The following is a 22,957-nucleotide window of genomic DNA, read 5'->3' as shown; positions in this document are numbered from 1 at the left end:
GTTGCTTGCTTGTATGTGTACGTATGTGCGTGCGTGTGTGTGTCTGTGTGTGAGGGGGTATAATGGAAAGAGTAGACACAACTCATCTAATCACTAAGTGGTGTCAAAAAATAACAGAAGAACGAAGATGGAGTTGCTGTTATAAAGGCATAGGGAGCATCATTCTGTCTCGACTCATGCTTGACTAACCAGGAGACTGTAAACTGACATAATGTTTGTCAACTTGGTTTATTATCTTGCACTGATATTACATCCCTGTGTATATATTGTGTTATCTTAGTGTTAGCACCATCTGTGTTTCTGGTCTGTCCATGTCCGTGCCCGTTTGAGCAGCTCCAATTATGCTGCTACACGAGGAATGTAATGACCTAACATGCTGAAATCCAAATTAAGATGCAAATATACTTTCATCTGATTCAATCAAATTTTTAAAGTCATCACTCAGATCTCTCCCTTTCCCCCTGTTCAACCATTCAGCTCTCTTGGTCTATTTTTAACTATCCTAAAGTATACGCAGACAGGCTGCACTTGGAAGCAGTGCTGGTTTTAGCAAAGGAGAAAGCGGCACAAGAGTCGTGTTTCACTCTATTTCTGGATTATCAAAAGCCCAGACCTGTGTTCTAATAATATATCTCAAAGCAGAATTTAAAAATTTCCCAGTTTGTCCAGAAATAGTTTTCAAAACCGTTTTAGACACCATTTACAATGTGTGTACTTCTTGGCTTTAATCACTTCACTTTTAACTGTTACCTGCGTGAAGTGATAAATGAAACAGAGGCAAACAAATACTGCTTTAGTTACCAAACCACCACTGCAGATATGTTAATACTAAGATAAATATGCTAATGTGTTATTTATTCAGAATAGTAACTATTATTTATGTATTACTGATATCTACATGATATCAGTGTGATGCAGCACAATTTATCTCTAGTACACATAAATATGAGATTGTTTAGAGAACATTCGATTCGATTACTAAATTGTTAACTAAGTGTAAGTTTACTTCATAACTATAACAAAATGTCATGGGATGGCAAATTGGGGCCTTGCAGGAGTTGAAGCATCCGTGTTTGTCTGGCCTCGGGAAGACCTTTAAAATGAGGCCGTAGCTCTTATTATTTAGTGTTCTTCTTTTCCTCGATCTACGTGTTTAGGAGCTGCACCAACAAAATGTCAGTCTTGAATCGGCTTCCATCCTCTCATTTTACACACACACACTTCCATGCAATCACATTCTGTGAAATTTGTAGTGAGTGGAAGCGCACGTACTCAAACACACACACACGCACATACAGAGACAGAACAATGGCCCAATCTTACAGCAGAAAACAAACAGACAGGGAGATGTCTAAAAGCTCTCAAGATGAGAGCTGCATGCAAATTGTTCTTTTGACAGTATCCTTCCCTAATCACTCACCACGCTACCACAACATAGATACAGAGACAAACCGAGACAGACAGAGGGGCAGAGAGAGAAAGAGAGCCGAGTGAAATGAGAGAATAGTATCTAGCCATAACAGAGTTGATTGGAGAGGGCCTTATTAAATCTGTTTACATTCCCTGCTGGGCTCCATTCTGTCAGAGAGACTTTCAACTCCATGGGACGTTTTCTGAGGAGTTTTTGCACCAAAATGGCTGCCTCTAATTAACAGGGACCTGCCGAGTCCCGGTGGCCAATTATATTCCTCTCCTTGTCCGTGCCCACCAGCACTTGAGCTGCTCAGCAGTCCACTTCATGTTGGTTGTGAGCACTCTAGCTGTCCCTGCTCTCCCACTGTGGAGCCTGGTGCTGTGGACAGAACTCACTGCATGTCCTGCTGACTGGGTACAACACACACTGACACGCTGGCTCTCAGCCTCAAGATGCAGCTTCTTCTACTCACAAGTTAAAATGCTACTTGTGTGGGACACAGAGCCTGGGCTTCTATCCTAAAGTAATACATGTAGACAGTGTGCAGCTGTTGGACACGTATGATACACATGTGCAAGAGGGTGTTTGATAGAATAACTGGCTGCTGTTATAAGTAGAGAGATACTCATCTCATCTTAAGAATGATGAATTGCTCTTGGAAAAAAAAATGCTGAAGCTAGAGTTGCTCTAAAGCAAAGTGTATGAGAGAAACCTATTACTTTGAAAAAGGGTGCTTGAGTGCTTCATAAGGTAGAGAAAGAGAAATTGGAAGCAGGATAGCAGGAAGCAACTTGAGTAAAGTCTGCAGGGATGCAGAGGCCCATTAGAAATGCCCACTGCTGCCTAATGAAGGCTAAACAGCATGATTGATTTATAACGGATGCATTTTAAATACCAAAACATCAATATATACATATATATTGAGAAAACACTAGACAGAAGAGTGCAACATTATTTATTGACTTCCTCCAGCAAAGGTTGAACATCATCACTCATCTCTGCACAACTTCCTCTACCCTTGCAACCCCAGTCCCCCCTCCCGCCCTCCATCTATTTCCCCATCCATGACTCTCTGCTCCAGTTCAGACTGTCTCAGTCAGCAGCATCACCACCAGCGCTTATTTATGTAAACACAATACAATATCAGATCATATTACTTCATGGGTGTGTAAAATGGCTGGGCCATCCATTTGGCAGCGGTAGTCTCCTTACCATCTTTGGCTGTGTCAGCAATCCCTTCTCTGCCCAGCCCTGGAGCTGTGGGAGCTCTGCCTGACGCCACTGTGTCTCTGTCGACCCCTATGGAGCACAGGGAGGGAGGGACGCACAGCCCACCGTCAACATCATACACTCACTTTACAAGGTTAGGGTTGTAGTGGGATTTAGGGTGTGGAAAGGGGAGTTGGGGGGGAGGGGTGGCGGCTCAGTAGAAAAATACAGTTACACCTTTATAGTCATTCCACCAGTCAAACTAAAACAAAGACAGGTGGCTCAGGATTTCCAGTTTTGTTTTGGAAATTATGACTGATTGAGATGAGTGGTTTGTCACTGGGTATGAATAAATTGGAATTATTAAGATTTGGAAAACTGTGTGGCTCAAATTGTTGGAATATTTCTACTTGAAATGGCTACGACAGAAATGGGGGTAAAGATATTTATTCCATTTTTTTCGGCCTATTTTAATATCCGAGTACCTTCACAGAGGACTGAATAAGACTGCATGTCTGTGTTGAAGGCAGCAGATTGGTGTGGTGACTGCAATGACCTTGGCAGAGTTTATAATGAGGGTTTCCCTCTTGCTCTCTGTGGGTAAACAAGCCTGTGGTTGAAGAGACAGAAATGCCACAAATGAACAGGAAGTCTGTTCACTAGCTCTCCAGAGCAAGGGGCTTATATGCCTACAGCTATCCACAGATACTACAAGCAGCCAATTTAGCAGGAGAGGAGGAAGAGAGGAGGGATGACCTCTGCCTTCATTTACTCCTTCAGAGAGATGAGGAGAGGGAGTGAGGGATCAGATGGGAGGAGGAAGAAAAGGCAAGGGCTGAGTAATGGGGAAGACACTATCAATACTTCAAAGAAAGGCAGAGACAGAGGTGGGGGAGGAAAGAGAGCCTGTACATGTTCTGTTGTCAATGTGTCTTGTAAACTTAGGCAGGAATGCATAATGGAGGTCTAAATGAGAGTGAACTGTCAGCTTGAAAGGGAGAGAGAAGATACAGAGGGGCAGAGAGGTCAGGGTGGAAAAGAGGACGAGGAATATTGCTTGTACTCGGTGATAGGTAATGGTGGATATTTTTGGGATGATCATATAGAAAGTTGAAGTTGAGAGCCACCTTTGTTTTAGTCTGGTGTAGACAAAAGGGTTACTGTTGAATAGTGGTGGTGTAAAATATGAAAACACTCTACTATTGTGTAAATCGGACTGGGACAAATTGGTGAGAAGCATTTCATTTTTTGTTTGAATTCAAAATCTACTGCATGCTAACATTTTCGAGGTTTTAGCTGTGTTAGGTCAACCTCATGTAAATGTGCCAAAGCTAGTGAGGTGTATTTCTAACCATTTGTAAAAGCCAAGAGTGGACAGTGCCGGGGACAGCTACACCCCCAGGGCTAAGGTGCCCACGCAAGTTACAATTTAAAGCCACCACTTACAGTATAGTGAACCAACATTCATCTCATCAAGAGGGTAGAGGACAACATACTGTATACCCTGCATGTTAAAACGACTTTTCCCATCCATTAAATATAAAGTTGAAAAGCTAGCCTGAAAAAAGGAAATGTTAGGCAGAGGTGAAACATCAAAAGCATTTTTCACCCATCCTGCAAAGCCATCATTTTACATACTGTGTCAGTGCGGAAGTGGATGGTGTGCCGCAGCAAGCAGACAGGGCAGCGTTATTGTAGCAAATGTGGTGACAGGAATGTAAGAAGCAGCAAGCAGATGCATATGATCTTCATTTCAACAGCTAACGTATAGTGCAAATGTCGGCAGAAAGGAATATTACATTTCTTAGATGTGAGTTTAAGCTTCTGCATCCCATTTTCAAAACACTACTCAGTGCTCAATATTCAATGCTCAACCATTCGGTAAAACAAATACAGTCTCAGGCGCAGCACGCACGCACGCACGCACGCACGCACGCACGCACGCACGCACGCACAATTTCATCTTTCCTCATATTCCCGCTGTCCTTGCGTTTATCACATGAACACACACGTGCGTCTTCTGATAAAATCTCAAATAACACTGGAATAAGGGTGCAATGCAATTACATTCACCAACCATTGAGATGAAAAACCGCTCATGGATACATTTTCAATTATTCAGGGAATACATTTCAGTTGGTGCTCAGATGCTGGGAAAACTTATTATATAATCAATACACTCTATAACGCCATTAATATTTGATGCCACAAAAGTGCTTCCTGTCTCCTTGAGCTCCCGGCCAGTGGTGTCTGGGTACTGCAGTCAAATAGGACGAGCCTTATCCGCCTACAGCAAGGAAGGGGAGTGTACATTTGTTTTCCTGTAACAGTTGAAAATACCAAAGGCGCAGACAGCTTTCATTTAGATTTACTGCACCTGATTCCATTTTGTGAGGCATTCTTCCAGACTGTCCCTGTCTCTCCGTCTTCACAGCCCATACCCACCTATTGGGTATGAACTAAAATTTAGATGACCAATGAGGTTTTGTCTTCCTTTCCTGTCCTTTTCCACCTTAGTCACTCCTCTGCTGCTTTTACGCCATAAAACCACCACTTTATATTGCTGTCCTGGCACAGGCTTCCCTCCCCCTTCTCTTACAAAGCTTAGACAATCAATTTACCCTGACTTGGCCAGAATAGATGGAGGCTGAAGAGACTGCGGAGTAGACAGTATGCTGCAGGATCTCTCCACTGATAGACACACTGCCTGGCAGCTACAAAATGGAGCCAGCATGCAACCATCTGACTTGTTAAGACTTCGCCTCACCATCTTGCTTCAGATGTTATTTGTGGTTTACTTATGCACATCCTATTACACATCTAATTTTTACTTTATTGGGCATTATTGGGCTTGGTAAAATGATTAAAGAAAGGACATTAAATGATATGACAGAAAACATCACCTAATTCTAGCTTATTGTCGGACACAGATACTTTAAATAAACTGACAATTGGTGCCATTCTTGCTACCACAAAGCGGCCACACCAGAAACTATTAAACTCTACTAAACTAAACTCGACTAAAACTCCCTCTCAGTCCCCCATAGTGATACTGAATTGGAGTTCCTATCAAACTGACTGAGACACACAGAGATTAATACGACTTTACTATCTCAGCTTCTCGGCCAGTCAAGTTCCCTGTAATGCTCTCTGCGCTATTGATTTTTATTTTTCTCTCTCTCCTCTCCCTTTATTCTTTGCTGTCTCTCTCTTGCCATCTCTCCACCTCCACCAGCATCTTCCGAGCTCTGAAATGTCCTACAGGTCAGACGGATGCTGGGCCGGATCAATCAGGGAAAGTAATCTGGGACGCCTCATGCACGCAAGCAGAAACACACACGTATATTTGCCAACACACACACACACACACACACACACACACACACACACACACACACACCCCTCCTCTGTTGCACTCCGGCCTGCCTGCCTCCAGTCTCATCGATCTGCATCTACTTTACCAAATGGATTCTTCTCTTCTTCTATCCTCCTCCACCTCTTTTCTCTCTGCGTGACTCGGAATAATAAATGTTCCAGACCGCACAAGACGTGTATGTAAGCAATTTTTCATTTAACTTTGGCTTGACTTTTTTTTCCCCTTCTCTTCTTTCGCTTTTGTGATGTTTCAGTCTTCAGTGAGATCGATGCAGCTTTCCCACACACTTCCTTGCAGCCCTTGGCTAATCGGCATACGCTTGTGCAAGGTGAGAGGTCAGGAGAAGACAGGATCTATAAAATAATATCAAGATTTAATTTTAGGGAATTTTAGGGAATATAATTATGGGAATTAAAAAAATAAAATAAAATCCAAATGTTAAATATCTGATAAATTGTTGAGTTTCGTTTGTTTCTGAAGGCTGAGGAGTCTGACACAACAACGGTTTTGCCATATTTTGTATTTAAATGTTCATAACTGAAGTGATGAAACTTGCTCTACTTTATTCAGATTTGGTTTAATTATTTTAATCGGAAAACTTTTCTCTAAAACTGCTTTTTACATGCTGCGGTGCTGCATCATTCAAGGACAATGACACTGAAGTCCTGCAGTGCTCCGCACATACATAGTCACTTTCTCTCTCACACACACAGACATAATACACACAGGCAGACACACACACACACACACACCACAGTCTCCTTTGCTCAGCCAAACTGTAGGCGGAACTGGAGCCATTTGTCCACTGGCTGAATCCCAACTCTGCACCAACGCATGCAGAAAATTGGTGAGCATCTTGACTCTGGAGATGACACTTCAATTTGTGCAGCTCTAGTGACTGGTGCTCTGCAGTCCCTCCCTTGTGGGGGTGTGAGATCAGCTGGACACCTGCCTAGCTGTTTGGCTGAAGCCTGGAGCACGGGGACTGGGCCTTGGAATTGAAGGCCTGGCCTTGCCTGTCAGCCCAAGTCCCTGTCCCTCGGCCCCAGCCCTGGCCTGGCCTCTCAGGTCCTCATCACGCTTCCCCTAGTTTCACTCCTGTGCCAGAAACAGTCCCTTGCTTGATGCCCCTGACCCCTATTTCTCCATCCAATCCTCAACTGCAAATCAATGCAGTGCCATCATCCCAACAGCAGTCTTTCCTTGAACAGCATCAAATCCCCATCAACAGCTTGCCAGCCTTTGTTCCAGTTCTAGCTGCTGCAGCCAGCACCTCGGCTTCCAGCTCAGTCAAATCAGCAAGATGTCTCTGCTGTGCCACGCTGTCTGTCCTGCTGTAATCCCTGGGTGTGATGGATGGGAGTGATCAGTGTCGAGGCCCTTAGCTAGGACATTTTGGTGGATTAAAGAGGCTAAATCGTCGTCTCATCCGCTACATGGGATCCCGTCCTTAATTAAATGTCATTAGTGTGCTTAAAGGTTTTAGCTGAGTTGATATCTATCTGACATGTAGGGCCTATTCAGGAAGTATTAGCCATGTTTCTGTGGTTGCTGAGCTCAAAAGACACTTTGAGAATAAGAGTGAAGGGGTAAAAACAAAGGAGAGACAGGAGGAACGCTGTCAGCCAACAGTGAGCCTACATCATGCCTGTCATTTAACTTGAAGGACGATCCTTCCCAATAGAGGCCTTTTGTTTCTCCATGTCTTCCTTTTTTCATAACACAAATATCATGTTTGCAAGGACTACCTGGTTACATTTACTCACTGTGACTCTTCTCTGAGTAAATATAAGTGACACTGCAACAGAGTGTAAAGCACTGACAAAAAACTGCACTACGCTGGACTGCAGTTTGGGGAATAGCTTGTGTTTCTGTGCAGTGTTCATTTCCGTGTCGAGCTCAAGTAGCTTTTAGCTGGGCCGGGATGGGGGATAGAGGACGCAGAAACAGACAGTGAGACACGGAGAGCAGGCAGGCTGATCCATCTGAGTCAGCACCATGTGTCATGAGCGAGGACACCACCTCCACAAGTAGCTGGCAGGTGAATGCGACCATGCACCTGTGCAGGCAACCGGCCATTTTAGTGATGCTGGCTCCTATCTTTAGCAAAATACACTACAATACACTACAACACCCTAAAATACACTCGCGCACACATAAACAAACATGCAGAAATGCACACAGATTCACTCAGCTGCTCAACTCTGCACGGTTACTGTGCCCACCTGCATGTATCAAGCCAGAAATAAGCAATTCAGCAGTGCCATGCTATTGCAACCAACTAAAAACAACCGTGTATTCCTCACTTGCTCAAGCCTACAGTCATACTTGCTTTATGCATTAAAAAAAAAGTCCTTGAAGAACAAGATAACTGGCTAAAGAAACCTTCCCAAAAGAGGAGAGCAGCAGAATATGAAACTTGTAAACTCCTCTGATTGAACTCAATTTTCAGTATAATTCACAGCAGGAGTTCTGATTAAAACTGATTTAAAGATGGAAGTGGTAATATTGGCTTTGTTGAGCGGGTATTTAAAAGGCTATAAACAGCCTGGAGGTGTACGATAAGAACAAAACCTACAGCACAGCACTAACACAGAGAACAAGGGACAGAGAGGAACACTGGCCCAGCTGCTAAGCAGAGGCAGAGCTCTTCCTAATCTAATCACTGTTTCCCCCATCAGCTGCATCTCAGACACAGCCTGACTGTGTGTGTGTGTGTGTGTGTGTGTGTGTGTGTGTGTGTGTGTGTGTGTGTGTGTGTGTGTGTGTGTGTCAGCCTTGCAGCAAAGGCACAGAGCTAAATCATATAGACACCAACCGACCGTTGTACTCATGAATTCATTCCACAGCCCTGGGTACTGTGTAAGGGTGTGTCTGAGTGTATGTTAGTGTGTGTGTGTGTGTGTGTGTGTGTGTGTCTATGCTTGTGCCTAGCTAATCTGGTTATTGATTCAGCTCTGAACCGGAGCTCATATAATCAAATAGCTGCGAGGGAAAAGGACAGCCGTCCGTCATCTGTCTTAATGAGTAAACAGTTTGATGGAGGCAATGAATAACTGGAAACTACATGTAGATGTAGAAGAGGCTGCTACAACGCTGATAGAGACACGAGCTGAAACTTTCTCCTCTAGGAAATCTCTTGACAACCTCCTTCCTATGCTGAGTGACATGATGAGATATCAAATTATCTCATTTCTTTTTTTCATACGACAAGTATTCTCTCCGGTCCTTAGTACAGTTGTAAGCCAGGTGTCATTTGAATCATTTGCTATATCAATCAGTGTTTAAACCAGATTTCTTTGTGCTTGGAAAACTTGTTTTTGAATCTTCTGTCATTCCAGTAGTTAAACTACTTCAGTCATTCCTAAATGCTATAAAGTTTCTTTCTACTACCCATTAACCAATCAATTTGGAGTTTGACTTTAAAATTTATAGGTAGGCAATGTTCTGTGAAAATCAAATCTCAGTGTAACTTGATGTGAGAGTGGTGCAATCAGAAATGGCTCCTACTGCAGCAGGAGAGGAGAGCAAGACACAAAACCCTAAATGTATAGCAGCACAGCTAACAGACGAGCCCCATGGCACACCAGCTAAACCATTAAGAGTGGCGTGCATTCAAACGAGCAGATTAATCCCCCCCCCCACTGCTATACAGTGCAGAGTAATTGAAAATGCCCACAGGAGACTATCTCTGCTCACATACTGTAGCATGTGCCAGGGAGGCAACATATAGAAGGTGGTGGCTGATTGCCATAGAAAATTCTGCAATGGCGTTTTAGTTTGACAGCGTGTGCCGGAGAGCCGTGGATCTACGAGATAACGCACATCTATCTCTCTACTGTTCTCGTTTTTTTTTTTAACCCCTTCTTTTTCTCCGACTTGACAGGTGCTGTTCATCCCCTGCTGCTGACGTTAATCAGTCCCGATAAGCACTGGATATCACGTTCCTTCCAATTCCACCTAGTTATATGCTGTGTGGGAAGAACAGCTTTTCTGTCCATTGGAAGGGAATATGCATTGACTGTGTGGATTCCATATACCTGTTGTGACAAACACCTCCATTATCAGAATTACTACCTCAAACTGTGGTCCTCTAACTACCACTGAGTGTTGCTGGTTTGCTATCTGTGGTCTTACCTGTACTACATAAAAGGCAAACCAAACCACAGACTGACAACAGAAAGTAGTGAGGTATTATCTACCTCCTCGCCTGCATATTCTCTAATCATTCCTGAGGATGTGGCTTTTTTAGATGGAGTCTGTCAGCTCTGGCATTGAGATCTTTACATACAGTGACCCCTACCTCTAGGAGTCACTGACCACAACCGATCTGCAGATGGACCTTCCATATCCCCTCTCCTGCTTCTGTGAGATTTTCCAGTGTCTTTGTACACTGCACAGAGCAAGATCAGCCTTTTTCTTTTTTGTTTTTTTTTTATCCTCAGTTAGTGTTGCTATTGATGCGATAAGGCAGGCTAAAGGATGACGTGAGGGAGGCTGTATTTGTAGGCCCTAAAGTGTCTATTACCAAGCACAATGATGCCATTTTGTAGCATGTTCAGTTGCATGTTCAATCTATAATTTATCTGGTTACAGAAATATATAAATGTTTAATATGTCAGAGGCGGTGAGGCCTGTCGAAAGCATGACCTTGAAATGTCCTTTAAACATCACAAAGCAACAGCACTGGGGCCACTTAAGCTGCCAAAGCCAAACAACAGGCAACATGCGCACACACGCTCTCTCTCTCGCACACACACACACACACACACACACACACACACACACACAGCCTGTCTGCCTGCTGATGCTTTCCGCTGCTTTCTGATCTCTTTTTTCCTGGGATGCAAAATGCAGATGAGACGAGTCAGCCGCTTGCACACAGTCTCAGGAGAAACTGCCACTCAAATCCAAACATCTGTATGAATACCAAAACACACAGGGTACAGTGGAGGATGAGAGAAAGAGAGGGAGAAGGGAAGGGAGAGAGAGGGGGAAAGAAGACGACAGAGAAAGAAAGAATGAGCAGTAAAGTAGCTAAGAAAGCCAGTGTTCCTCTCTCCGTCTGTATCTTTGACTGAACAAAGAGCTATATACACATGAATACCTCTTTCCTCCCACTGTATTTTCCATCGGGATATTTATTCTGAAAAGCAGCGATGCACAACAAGGGCTCGGTCCTGTGTTTGCTAGTGGGCTGAGGCGCTAAAACTCCCCAGCTGATTATGTGTCTGTCTGTAGCAGTTTGAGCTGCTGCCAAAGGAATTAGGTCTAGTATTTGTGAATGCTGCTCCCCTCACAGCAGAATGCCTTGCCATGCCTCTCGGATTTCTAGCTTTTTAAAGAGAGGGAAAAAAAAACATTTTAAATAAATGAAGGAAATCGCTGTGGAAGCCTATTAAATTTTCAACGTGACCGTTTTGTGAGTCTTCATGTGTGTTTAGGCTTCACACAAAAGGAATATTTAAAAACCAAAGCGTGCTAATTGGGACAGAGATTGTTACAGCAGCTTCTTATTCAAACAGGCTTTTGGCTCATTAACTGCTTCCATCCAGCTTTTGTTTAAAGGAAAGTGGAAAAGACATTTAAAGACAATAAAATATTTTGTGATATTTATACAAGCACTGTACCACCAAAATAATGATAGACATAATGTGCTCAAACAAATATGCAAAGGCAATGGCAGAACCTCTTCCCTCAAGTGAAAAGAAATGACTTTGCCTTCTTCAGTGTCTTAGTAGTGTCATCTCATACACAAATCAAATCTTTACTTCGTAATATCTTTAACCGCCAGTCGACCACATTGTTTTAATCATAGATGGGAGTCTATCATATTAGTATCATGCAATTCTGCATGTAGATGTTTTCCATGAGAACAATAGTTATTTTTATTAAAAATGTGTTTTACTTTTTTTTGTTATCAGATGAATTGACAGACTTGTATTAATGTCATTGTGGGGAATTTCTATTTTCCTGAGTTCACTTTACAGGTTAACTATCACCACCAAGCAAAAAAAAAAAAATGAGGAAGAGTCCTCTCTACAGTCTTGCAGGAATTTTCTAGTTGTGTTTTCCTTGGTACAAGTGGAGGAAGAACTCCTACTGAACAATTGTAATCCAACTAAATGCTCCTTAGACTCACATCTCTGCCTCACATATCACTGACACCTCTGTCTAGTGCCTCACTCTAAACTGACTGGTGTCTCTGTATCTCTGCTCGGATCTATGTGCACACACCTGACTGGAGCTTGTCATTTACCAAAACCTAGAGAGGGGACACGACCAGTATGATACACACCTCGCACATGTGCAAACACTGCGTGGTGTGTATCATACACATTAACAACTATATACATGAGCTATACTACAAATACATGAACACACACACACACACACACACACACTGTGACCATTTGATGTTGAGCTCTCTGTAGCTGATTACTGTGGATGCAATGATGTAATCTCTTCTTGTGAAGAACTGAATCAACAACATTAGTAGCAGCGCAACCATGACTTTGCATTCTTAACACAAAGCTGAAGATTGCTAAAGGCCCTCTGCTTTGCTTCTGTTTACCTCTTGTCCTTCTACAAAGTGTATTTTATGAAAGTCAGTTTCAGACATTCACTACGTGCGGAGAAACAATGCACAACCAGCAAGGCACACCCACAACATGCATAAATCATTTCCACCTAAATGACAGTTTTTCTGCTGCTCAGTAAAACATTTGCAAAATATCCAGTTGGTCATACACCATTTTGAAGACTCTTCCTACAAACAAATAGACACACTGAGTCTGGGGGAACAGCTCAAAGGAAGCTAAAAAATGTCTGTGATGGATATTACAGGACAGCGCTGGCCTGGGTGGCGTGTCTCAGTTTGTGACATGTTAGTTTATCACAGGAGGTCTCAAATGTTAAAGCGATGTATTTCACAGCAATGAAAACGTACATATGTGAAGTTTTTTTTTTTTTTTTTACACTCAGTTGGCAGTTCATTAGGTACACATAGCTAAAACTAATGCAACCTGACACAGCAGTCCTGTAACAGATCCTCCATTCATGAATGTTATAAAGTTCAGTTTGCATTGAAACTGTTTCAGAGAGGTGTTGATTCAACTTGATGCTCCTTTTGGAGGATGCAGTTAGTTTGTATTGCGTTATACAAATGTGTTTCTATTATTTAGTCTAACCCATTTATTATAAATGCAAGTCTGCTGAATCACACACACACACACACACACAAAATGCAATAATGTTCAACAGCACTACAGATAACATTCTCCAAAATGATCATACAGTTAAATCAACACCTTTTTAAAACTGCACACAATAACCTTTATGAAGGAAGGACTTATTGCAGGAGTGTTGTATTAGACTGCATTAGTTTTAGCCAGGTCTTTATGCTAAACTGCCAAGTGAGGGTATATTACTATCTGTAGACAGTCAGAAATATTATATAAATTTCTATGCGTTTGATGGTGGTACAGGGTTAAGCTTAAATTCCTCTATTGTGCTAAGAATAGTCCGATAGTTCCACATGCGCCGTGCAGAACAACTAAAGGTCTGTTTATCTACAAATAAAATGCGGCACACCCATCTTCAGTAAATCCTAGAGAGCTAATGTTTCAGCACAGGAACATAGGAAAGAAGATTAAGAGGCAATTGTTTCTCTGCCTGAACCACTTCTCCTCTCTATTTGTTGCTCTATCCATTTGCTTGGTTTTTAATCAGGCTCTAGTTAACCATGTCACTCTGAATCTGGACACACGTCAGTCGCTCCCCTGATATACACACTCACGCAGACACAAACACACAGAACCGATAACACAGATATATACAACACAGCACAGGCTACCACATAATTACTGAGGCAATATTCCTGTATTGTCCTGTTACTTCAGCTTTTTTTTTTTCTTTTATTGGTTAGTTCATCATCAGTCATTTCTTATGTGATGTCTGTGAACAGTCAGACGTATAATCACCTCAGCGGTACATACCCAAGCACCTCTCCCTATCTTATGTTTCCCTGATCTTCAGTTACATTTAAATCACCAAGCACACATTCGGTTGGTGTGCTGTAGCTAATAAATTCCTCACACACCCCACCCTATTAGCATTGATGTGTAACCTTGGAGCTCATGGTGTTCTGCCTGAGGGTAATAGAGCCACTGCATGTTTGTGTGTGTGTGTGTGTGTGTGTGTGTGTGTGTGTGTGTGTGTGTGTGAGTGAGTGAGTGAGTGTGTGAGTGTATGTGTGTGTTAAAGAAATGGCTTGTGTAGTCCTGGTCCCCCACTGGCTCCCATCAGGAGGTTTCATGATGCACACTCATATCTTATACTTCCAATGCTGGTGAACATTCAGCTGTTTCACTCCCTCCCTCTCTGTTCCTTATTCCATTTCTTTCACCCTCTGTACATAATAATACTAGCCGTATCTGCGTATACATTATAAACAATATACACTCATTCTCTCCTTCGCTGTCAGTCATGTGCTCCTGCTAGGTCCCTCCATCTATGCTACACCGCGCTGCTGGTCCTGACTGTCCAGTGAGACCAGCGTACCAGCTAGCGCCACTAGCCGCATCACCAAACAGGGGAGTCGCCTTCATTTCAATTAGCATTTTGATGGCGTCCAATGGAAGGCAGCCAGCACGCAAACAATCAAACATTTACTTGCCCACAAATGAATAATGCTTCCACTGTTCTTCATGCCAGCACAAAAGTGAGTCAGTCCACTTTGGGGATGGTAAGAGAACCATTTTGAAAACAGATGGATGCGCCGACAATGCAAACTAATGCTATTAACTCTGTCGTCACAATGGTGACGCAGTATCGGCGATGAATAGGAAATAAAACTCTGTCTTACTGTATGTAAACGACAGGGGGGAAAAAATATGGCAGCTAGTTTTATTACTCAAGCTCTCGCTGTGTCACTTGGATGTGATGGATGAATGGATTAATGGACGCAAGCTTAAAGTGAGTCTGAGGAAGCTGAGCAAAGCAGAATAATTAGATAGCTTATAGTGGTTTCTCTCATGTCGACACGTACATTCACACAGCCAAACACACGCACACACACGCACACACACACACACACAGGAGCAGTGGGCTTAAAACTTAGAAAATGCACTACAGCATTACAATATATTGTAATCCAGGCATGCGCATAACTCCAACACACCTACTCCATCTTTCCCCAGCTCTGGCACAACACATGGACAACACACACTCCCACTGTGTGCACAAGCAGCATGACGGATAACATGTCTACTCACATAATTAACAAGCACTACTTTGCATACATGAATATCAAATCCACAAAAGTCCAGTTTTCCTACCATCTTACGGTGCGTTCAGCATCAATAATGTGCATCCCACCTCTGCTGCGGTACTATACGCAGGTAAATATTTCAGAGTGGTGCAAAGGCAGGAAAAGGGGGGGACACCTCCAGCTCTAGCTTGAACATAAAATGGGTGCTGTTCCCCGATTTAACCCTTCCCTCCCTCTGTTCCTCTCCCCATCTTTCCCTTACCTCCACTCCTGCCTCCACACCTCTCCTATTAGCATGATATCTGGCTCCGTCCCTCCATCTGTCTCCCTTCATTTCTCAACCTGCCCACAAAACCTCGCCGGACTAACCCCCTGCTGTATACATCTGCTGTAAGAAGAAACTTAACATTCTGCACAACAAATAGTTCAGCAGTATCGCTGCATTGCCTGTGCTCGGAGAATGTAACGTATGCTGGTTGTAGGTGATAGTACATCTACAACCTGCTCTAGTCACTGCATGCTGCCCAAAATGAAACGATGGTTAACAATGTACAGCGTAGTGTAGTGGCAGGCTGCCTGTAAGCTTCTTCCTTACCATCTTAAACCCATTCCACTCCATTTGGGAGACGCCGGCCGTTGTCTCACGCTCTCTCTCTCTCTCTCTCTCCTCACACAACAGCTACAGCAACGCCTTGGCAAAGAAAATTCCCTACTCTCTCTTACTCTCTTCCTGTCTCAGTCTCCTCTGACACTGTCTCTTTATTTTTCCCTCTCCTTCTCACTCTGCCTCTCCTCCCGTGTCTGCCGGAGTCTTAGCAGCGAGCAGAGAGCAGCGTACTGGAGGCGTGAGGAGCAAGCATCGCCTTCTTCCACAGATGCTGAGAGGAGAATGGTGAGCCTGGATGAGAGTGCTAGGCTGCAGCAAGCCTCCCTCCCTCCCTCCCTCCTTGCTCCCTCCCTCCTTCCCACAGCCACCCGCCCAGTCGCCTGCTCAGCTGGAAGGTCAGAGCCCGCCCACTCCTCCCGTCTCCCCCACCCCCCACCCCTCTCCCCCGCCTCTCTTTTAGAGTCTGTGATTGGCTTCCTGGCTTGCCTGTCAGCCCTTGGCCTCACCTCCGCTTCCCTCAGTGTTAACGCCTTCGCTCTCTGGCTGGCTCTGAGCCCTCGTCGGCACACGCCAGCCTCAGCCTGGTTTGGCAGAGAAAAGGCTTTCAGAGTCCCAGCAAAGCAATCAATCGCTGCTGAGGTCTGTGCTTGAGTGAGCCGGGCAGAGGAGCGCGGAGCAGAGCTCTTGGAGAGTGATTGCAGCCTCAGGCACTATGGTAATAGGATGCCTGCGCAGCACTGTGTATAAATTAGCTATTACTGGGTACATGTTAAAATCCCCTGTACATTTACATGACTGTGTATGCAGACCAGCTCATTCTCCCTTACTCCCTGTCTCTCTCCCTTACACACACACACACACACACACACACACACACACACACACACTTTTACAAACACTTAAGGGGCCATCCAACAGTTTTGCCTTCCAAAATAATGACTGAGGTCTTTAAGGAATTGTAGATTAGATTATTTCTTTCCTTTATTTTTCTCCAACTGTGCCTTAATGCATCGTTCCGAAATGAAACACAGACGAGCAGAATTTGACTACGACAGAAATGTCTGCTTCTTTGATAGTTCACGATTTGCATGCGTGGAGGTTTTAAATGTGATATCAGAAGGAATTTTACGCACACAAAGCCTCGGGCAGTCGGCGCACACCTGGCCACACAGGTGTAGCCATGGATGCGATATAGTCAGCTCTTTTAAAAATGATCAATCTGTAGTAAATCATGAATCGTAAAGGGAAGGTGATCCACAGAAAGCGGCTGTCAATAGGTATGCTAAAAAAAATAATAATAAAAATCAGTCCGGCGCTACCTGTCTGCCTGCTGCAGTGAGCTATATGGCTCCATTAAAATCAAACCCAGATGGCGGCAGACTGCAGGCACAATAAAGAAAGAAACAAAGTGCGACAGAAAATGTGTGCCCCCCGACATCTACTCACCATGACCATTCTTGTGTCGGTGTGACGGACGGTAAAGGTGTCCACGGCGGACAAACTGTAAAAAACTAACAACAACAAAAAAAAAAAAAAAAAAGCCGGCGAAGTGAGGGATGGAGGCGGAGCAGCAGCGGCGTGCTTCACAGGATGAATGGACCGTGTAGTGAGTCTAGCGGAGCCCAGAACTAAGCAGAGCAAACCCGTGGGTGTGGGGAACCTGCAGCCCTGTCCCGTGCGAGAGGAGGGAAGTGAAACAAAAACAACCGGACGAGCAGAGAGAATCCACTCAGAGGAAGCGATCCGGCGCAAGCGACCCTGCTATCTTTCCCCTAAAAAAAAAAAAAAAAAAAAAAAGCCGTTTATGGCACGTCCAGTCACCTCTCTCTCGGTCTCCCATTGGCTGGGGAGGTGCGGACGGGGCGGGGCACTCGGGGATGCGAGTGGAGCAGGCAGGCTCTTGTGGTCCACGACGTGGGGAGCAGGGAGGCATCGTGAGCAGAGGAGGACGCCAGAAAGCAGTTAAAGGTGACTTTATGTCCGTGTACGCACATGATTATCCCTCACCTGACTATTAATGATGACGCATGAGATCGGCATACAGAGGAGGCTTGTGTTCCTGTATGTCTCTTTTTATGTCATGAAGCACTTACGCACCTTTCAAAGCAACTGTTCATTTTATGCTCATGCACCATGGGCGGCAGGGCACAAAGCGTTCTGTCTGTTGTTTTGAGTAGTAATTACGGTCTATTTAATCAAATGCTACTATCAAATTATGAGTTGTTTGATGTTGTTGCCGATTATTCTGACAAATAATAATCTCCACCACAGTTTATGTTTTTAAAAAAAAAAAAAAAAAAAAAAGATGAATATTTTTGAAAAAGAAATTCTCTATCACAGGCTGCAAACCTGTCCAGCTGGCCTCTATCTCAGGCAGACAAGAAGAGGGAGCTCTTGCTTCCTTTAACACAGTTACCTGGCAGGTAGCAGTGCTTGGCTGCACCTTCACACATACACACATTCATACACTCAGAATGCACATACTGAAACATATGATGCCCCTCACCCTACTTGATAAGCACGGTTAAGCACATTCATGTGCACACACACACACACACACACACACCAATTCTCTATCTGGCAAATACTGACAAATTCAAGCACCTTATGCTGTTGCTATAAGCACATTGTCCCATTTTATATGTGACTCTGGTATTATCTTTATATGTCCAGGCAGGAGATGAAAACATCACCAGTTTCCCAACACATGATCATACTGCTGCCTTTGCATTCAACACAGCATAAGAGGCAGCCAGCAAATCAGCCCCTCCTCTCATGCTCATGCTGGTTTGTTTCAATTAGCATTCAGCTGTGTGTGGCCTGGCAGAGCTCATGTAACTAGTGGCCATCCGTTAAGCTCAGAGAGATTTCTTCTGTCCCTCCAGCTAACTAGCAGGTGAGTGCAATCTATCACTAAAAGGTTTAGCACATTTTTAGCATATTTACAATTGTTTTAAAGCCTGTAAAAAAACTGGATGTGGTTACATTTTACAGATTGTATTTTTTATTATTCAAAAATAGAGTCATGGGTAGTTACATGATCTGTTGATGCACAAATCCAACATGTAGAGCTGAAACAATTAGTCACTTAATAGTAAGTTTTGAACTATTGGTCAGACAAAAAAAACACCTTGGGATCTGGGGAATAGTGATGACACTTTTCACTATATTATGACATTTCATAGACTAAATGAGCAATCAGATTATAGTATGGAAACGAGATAGATTAATCAATAATGAAAATAGTCATTAGCTGCCGAGTTACACTTTGTAAAACATTTACTTTTTGTCACCTCCTCACGCAGTTTTGCAAAACAGCAAACTGGTATTCAAGTTTCAGGCAGACCACCTACTGCAAATAATAAAGTTTGACTTGCTAGGGTCTTGGTAGTGGAATTAAATGATGTCCTCAGTAACTCACCGAAGACATGAACAAAGGGTTTGATGCGCTATACAGCACATACCACATGTGGACTCCACAGTAACATTTATAGTAGGTATATTTATACGAATACGAATTGTGAATTACAACCACATACTCAAGTAGCTGCACAAATTAGCTCCCAAATGAACACACTGAAAAATCCTGTTAGTAAAGTGGGAAAACAGGAAAAAGACAAAGACAAAAAGGGAGCAGCGAACTAAAGCTCCCCAGTCTCTCCACTTCACCTCTGACCTCTCCACCTGTCTGGTTAGCTAAATCTAGCTAGCTAGCCTAGCGGAACCATGTGCCTCACATACTAATGAGAATCCTCACTACGCCTTCAATTAGGCCTGAGCAGTACACATGCACACACACACACACACAGGGGAAGATGAGCTGAACAAGCTTGCCATTGTTTCAGAGAGAATAGAATATGATGGCACTCACAGTCTGGAGATTTGTCCCGATCATATACTGTATATAACACAACAGAGGGAGAGTAATGCAGAATGAAACACAAAGAAAACGGATTAAAATAGAAGTGCATCTTTGTCTCTTTTCCTCTGTTGTGTGCCCCCGTACTGTATCTTTACTGCCAAAGAGCAGAAAGAAGCATCATTTGCAGCTGAATAGTACCATCAACAAACCCGCAGTTTCCTGTCCATCTTTTATCCTCTTGCTCTGACCTTTTGAGTTTAATAAAGGCTTTGGGTTGGACCTAGGAAAAAACACTCTCCATCTCACTGCCTCTAATATCCCCCCCCCCCGTCATGCTTTTTTTTGTTGCGTTTTAATTTCTCACTATAAAGAACTGGCAGTCAGATCAATGGCCTTTCCTGAATCACAAATCACGCCTGTTTTTTTGTTTTTTGTATTCTGTCAACTTTTAGCTGTTGATGGGCAGAGGCATTTAAATTATGGGGTGAAAACAGAGGGAGATCATTTTCTTATTTCGTAAAAGACAGTGTTTTGAGGTTGCTTTCTCCCTCCGTAATGTAATCCAAATAACCTTTTCTCTAAATGAGAATATGATTTGAAAGTGAAAATAGTCTCTCACAGTGTCTTGCTCGGCGTGTCATTTTACTAAATTGCTCTACAGGACCATGGTTTTACAAAGCAATGAAAGTGACTGCCACCTCTCAGTAAATTAGCTAAAAACACAATCTGCTCTTTGCAGCACGTTGTGTTATGGAGTGTGAGTGTCTGTGTGTGTAGTTATGATATACAGACACATACTGAAGATGGAACCATGTCGCTGCCATGTCCTAGTTAAGGGAACACACTGTGTATTACAATAATGCGTATAGACAGATGGAGGGAGTGGTTGAGATATTTAATCATGGGCATCCATGCTGAGATATTGTACTGTAGCTTATTATCTTGTGGATTTGGCCTCTCTGTACTGTATAGTTTATGTCTATGTGAGAATAAAGTGAAATATAGCACTGAATAAATAAAAAAAACTGTCAAAAAAGTAATCAGGGGTAATGACGACTCTTTTGTAATGACATTGCAGTAAAAAAGTACATAGCATTGATTGGATGCGTTATTTGGCCGTTTAGATGATGACTGATGCTAAATAGCTTTTGAGGAGGTAAATGATATTTCTTTCCTCTGCAAAAGTTTTGAAAGTTAAAAAGCTTTTGTGGCTTTAACCCAGGAAGGCCAGCCATAATGTCAGCAATGTGAAGCCCCATCTCACCGATTGCCTCTGGCTCACATCCATAAACCCACACTCGTGCAAAACTGCACACACACACACTCATGCATGCACAGACTTTCAGAACCGACACCACACGGACAAAAACACACGGGCTATTGGTTCATGAAGTGCGTCACAGTCCTCAACGGTGACTGGCGTATAGCAGGAGATTTAAAGGGCTGGACCCCAGAAGTGTGCTTCAGCCTGTGTTTCCAGCCTGCTAATTCAGAAAGCAGAGAGCTGGCTAATTGACATGAACTCCTCCTGCCCTCCATTCTGCCCTGCCTCTCCACCCTAAACCCCTCCTCGTCACAGACCTTAATGGATTAACTGCAGGCTGTGTTGTCCCTCTTACTCTCTCTTACTCAATCTGGTTCTTTTACACAAGCTCATGATACTGTTGCTCTGCCACGCCCTTAAAAAAAAAATCACAGTTTGGATCCAGGCTCAAAACATTTAATATACTGGTCGCAAAGTAATGCACATAGACAATATACTCTGGTAGAAGCCAACACATAGTATTCTGATAAAAAGTGTGAAAGAGCAGGTAAAGAATAGCGTACACAGTATAGCAAGTTTGAATATGCAGTGTGCAGACACTGATAATTGTGGGTGCTCTCAGTTTGAGTCTTGTTAACTGTCAGGCGCAGTGTTTCAACACCTGTCTTATGTTTCACTCTGCATAATAAGACTTCTATTTAAAGGAGGAGAAGTGAGGATGCCAGCAGAGGTGTTACCTCAAAGTGCTGGAAGAAAATACCTTGATTATTAACAAGAGAAGGAAAACTCGTGTTTTGCAACAAAACTGATCTTCCCAGGTTCAGAGCAAATTATTGCAACCAAGGACATAAGACAGAAAACACAATGTGAAACTGAATTATCCGCTGTGTATGGCTACAGCACTGTAACTGACAATGAAAACAATAGTGTAACAAAGCTATGGAGAACAATGCATTACTTTTTAGGCCCGGTTGTTTTCAGTGCAAAATATCACAGCAGTCTATGCAGTCGAACAGCCTAATACATTTAATAGACAAGAACACACTCCTCTGTATGCCGCGGCTTACTTAGGCTCTTTTTGATTTGCCCTTGAAGGATAGATTTAGTTGCTCTATTGAAGTTCTGGCAGTAGTAGCATCTTGCTGCGCTACTCAGACTGATGATCGCCTCTTTCCTGGCAGGTGTCCACCCTCTGCCGGTAACAATCAACAAATGAGAATCACAGCCTTCAACTTGCCTGTCTCCCTGCCCGGCGACAAACTCAGCATCACTGAGTCCCAGACAGCAGACAGCTATTAACACGACGCGGCTGTATCTGGACAACAATGGGCGGTTTGGACTCAGTTGACTTTTGTTGTTTGCTTTCAGTGTTGAGACTAGGGGCTTTATTTCATGAATCAATGGCGCGAACAGTGTGGATCTGATTTTTGGTAATTTCATGGTCAGAGGCGCACAGTGCACCTGCATTGCTGTTGTATGTTCAATCAAATCACCTCTTTTCTTTCTCCTCAAAAGCAAGGCGCACTGTGTCATGGTGCTCTGACTATTTAGTAATGGAGGGAAGCAGTCGGGAGTGGTTCAGCTACAAAAAGCTTATCCTAAGAGAAAACTGATGTCCTTAAGTAGGAGCAGCAGAATCACCACAACGGCACCTTATTTAAACTGCTGAGAGTAAGTGATGTTAAATTATCATGGGAGCCCAGACAAGTTCACAGCCAGTCACTGAAATACTAAATGGGTGAAGATGAGAAAAAAAGCCTTTGTGCGCAAAAAAAACCAAAAAAAACCTGAAAGTTTGCCCTTTGGATTTGTAATGAAATATCTGTCTGCACAATTTTTGTAGCTATGGTTCAATATGCTAATTATCTAAAATCCTACAGTTCGGCAAGAATATCTGATAATTTGCTCATTACTTTAAAGACATAGATATTCATTTCTACATTTTCGAGACATC

The 22,957-nt window shown here is 43.3% G+C and overlaps 1 protein-coding gene and 1 long non-coding RNA gene across 9 annotated transcripts in view; one reads left to right on the top strand and one right to left on the bottom strand.

Moving 5' to 3' along the window:
• Positions 1 to 22,957, bottom strand: part of elavl4 (ELAV like neuron-specific RNA binding protein 4) — an 83,255-nt gene that overhangs the window by 45,962 nt on the left and 14,336 nt on the right. For 4 of the 8 annotated variants that reach the window (XM_071487764.1, XM_071487765.1, XM_071487768.1 and 1 more), the window contains one exon: positions 2,627 to 2,713. In XM_071487764.1, the coding sequence (XP_071343865.1) occupies positions 2,627 to 2,713 (87 nt within the window). Of the gene's footprint in view, positions 1 to 2,626; positions 2,714 to 15,865; positions 16,160 to 17,323; positions 17,594 to 22,957 lie in introns of those variants that run through there. The other 4 variants (XM_071487766.1, XM_071487772.1, XM_071487767.1 and 1 more) reach the window with 3 other exon arrangements.
• Positions 17,651 to 18,768, top strand: LOC139627108 (uncharacterized). Its single transcript, XR_011692500.1, has 3 exons — positions 17,651 to 17,845; positions 18,218 to 18,300; positions 18,551 to 18,768. It is a non-coding gene; the product is annotated as an uncharacterized lncRNA (long non-coding RNA).

This window comes from Trachinotus anak, unplaced genomic scaffold (assembly GCF_046630095.1).
Source record: "Trachinotus anak isolate AG129_WGS33_773 ecotype Australia unplaced genomic scaffold, CSIRO_AGI_Tana_v1 ptg000010l, whole genome shotgun sequence".
Taxonomy (NCBI): Eukaryota; Metazoa; Chordata; class Actinopteri; order Carangiformes; family Carangidae; genus Trachinotus; species Trachinotus anak.
Note: the sequence above shows the minus strand (reverse complement) of the source record. Positions and strands in the feature narration are given on the sequence as shown.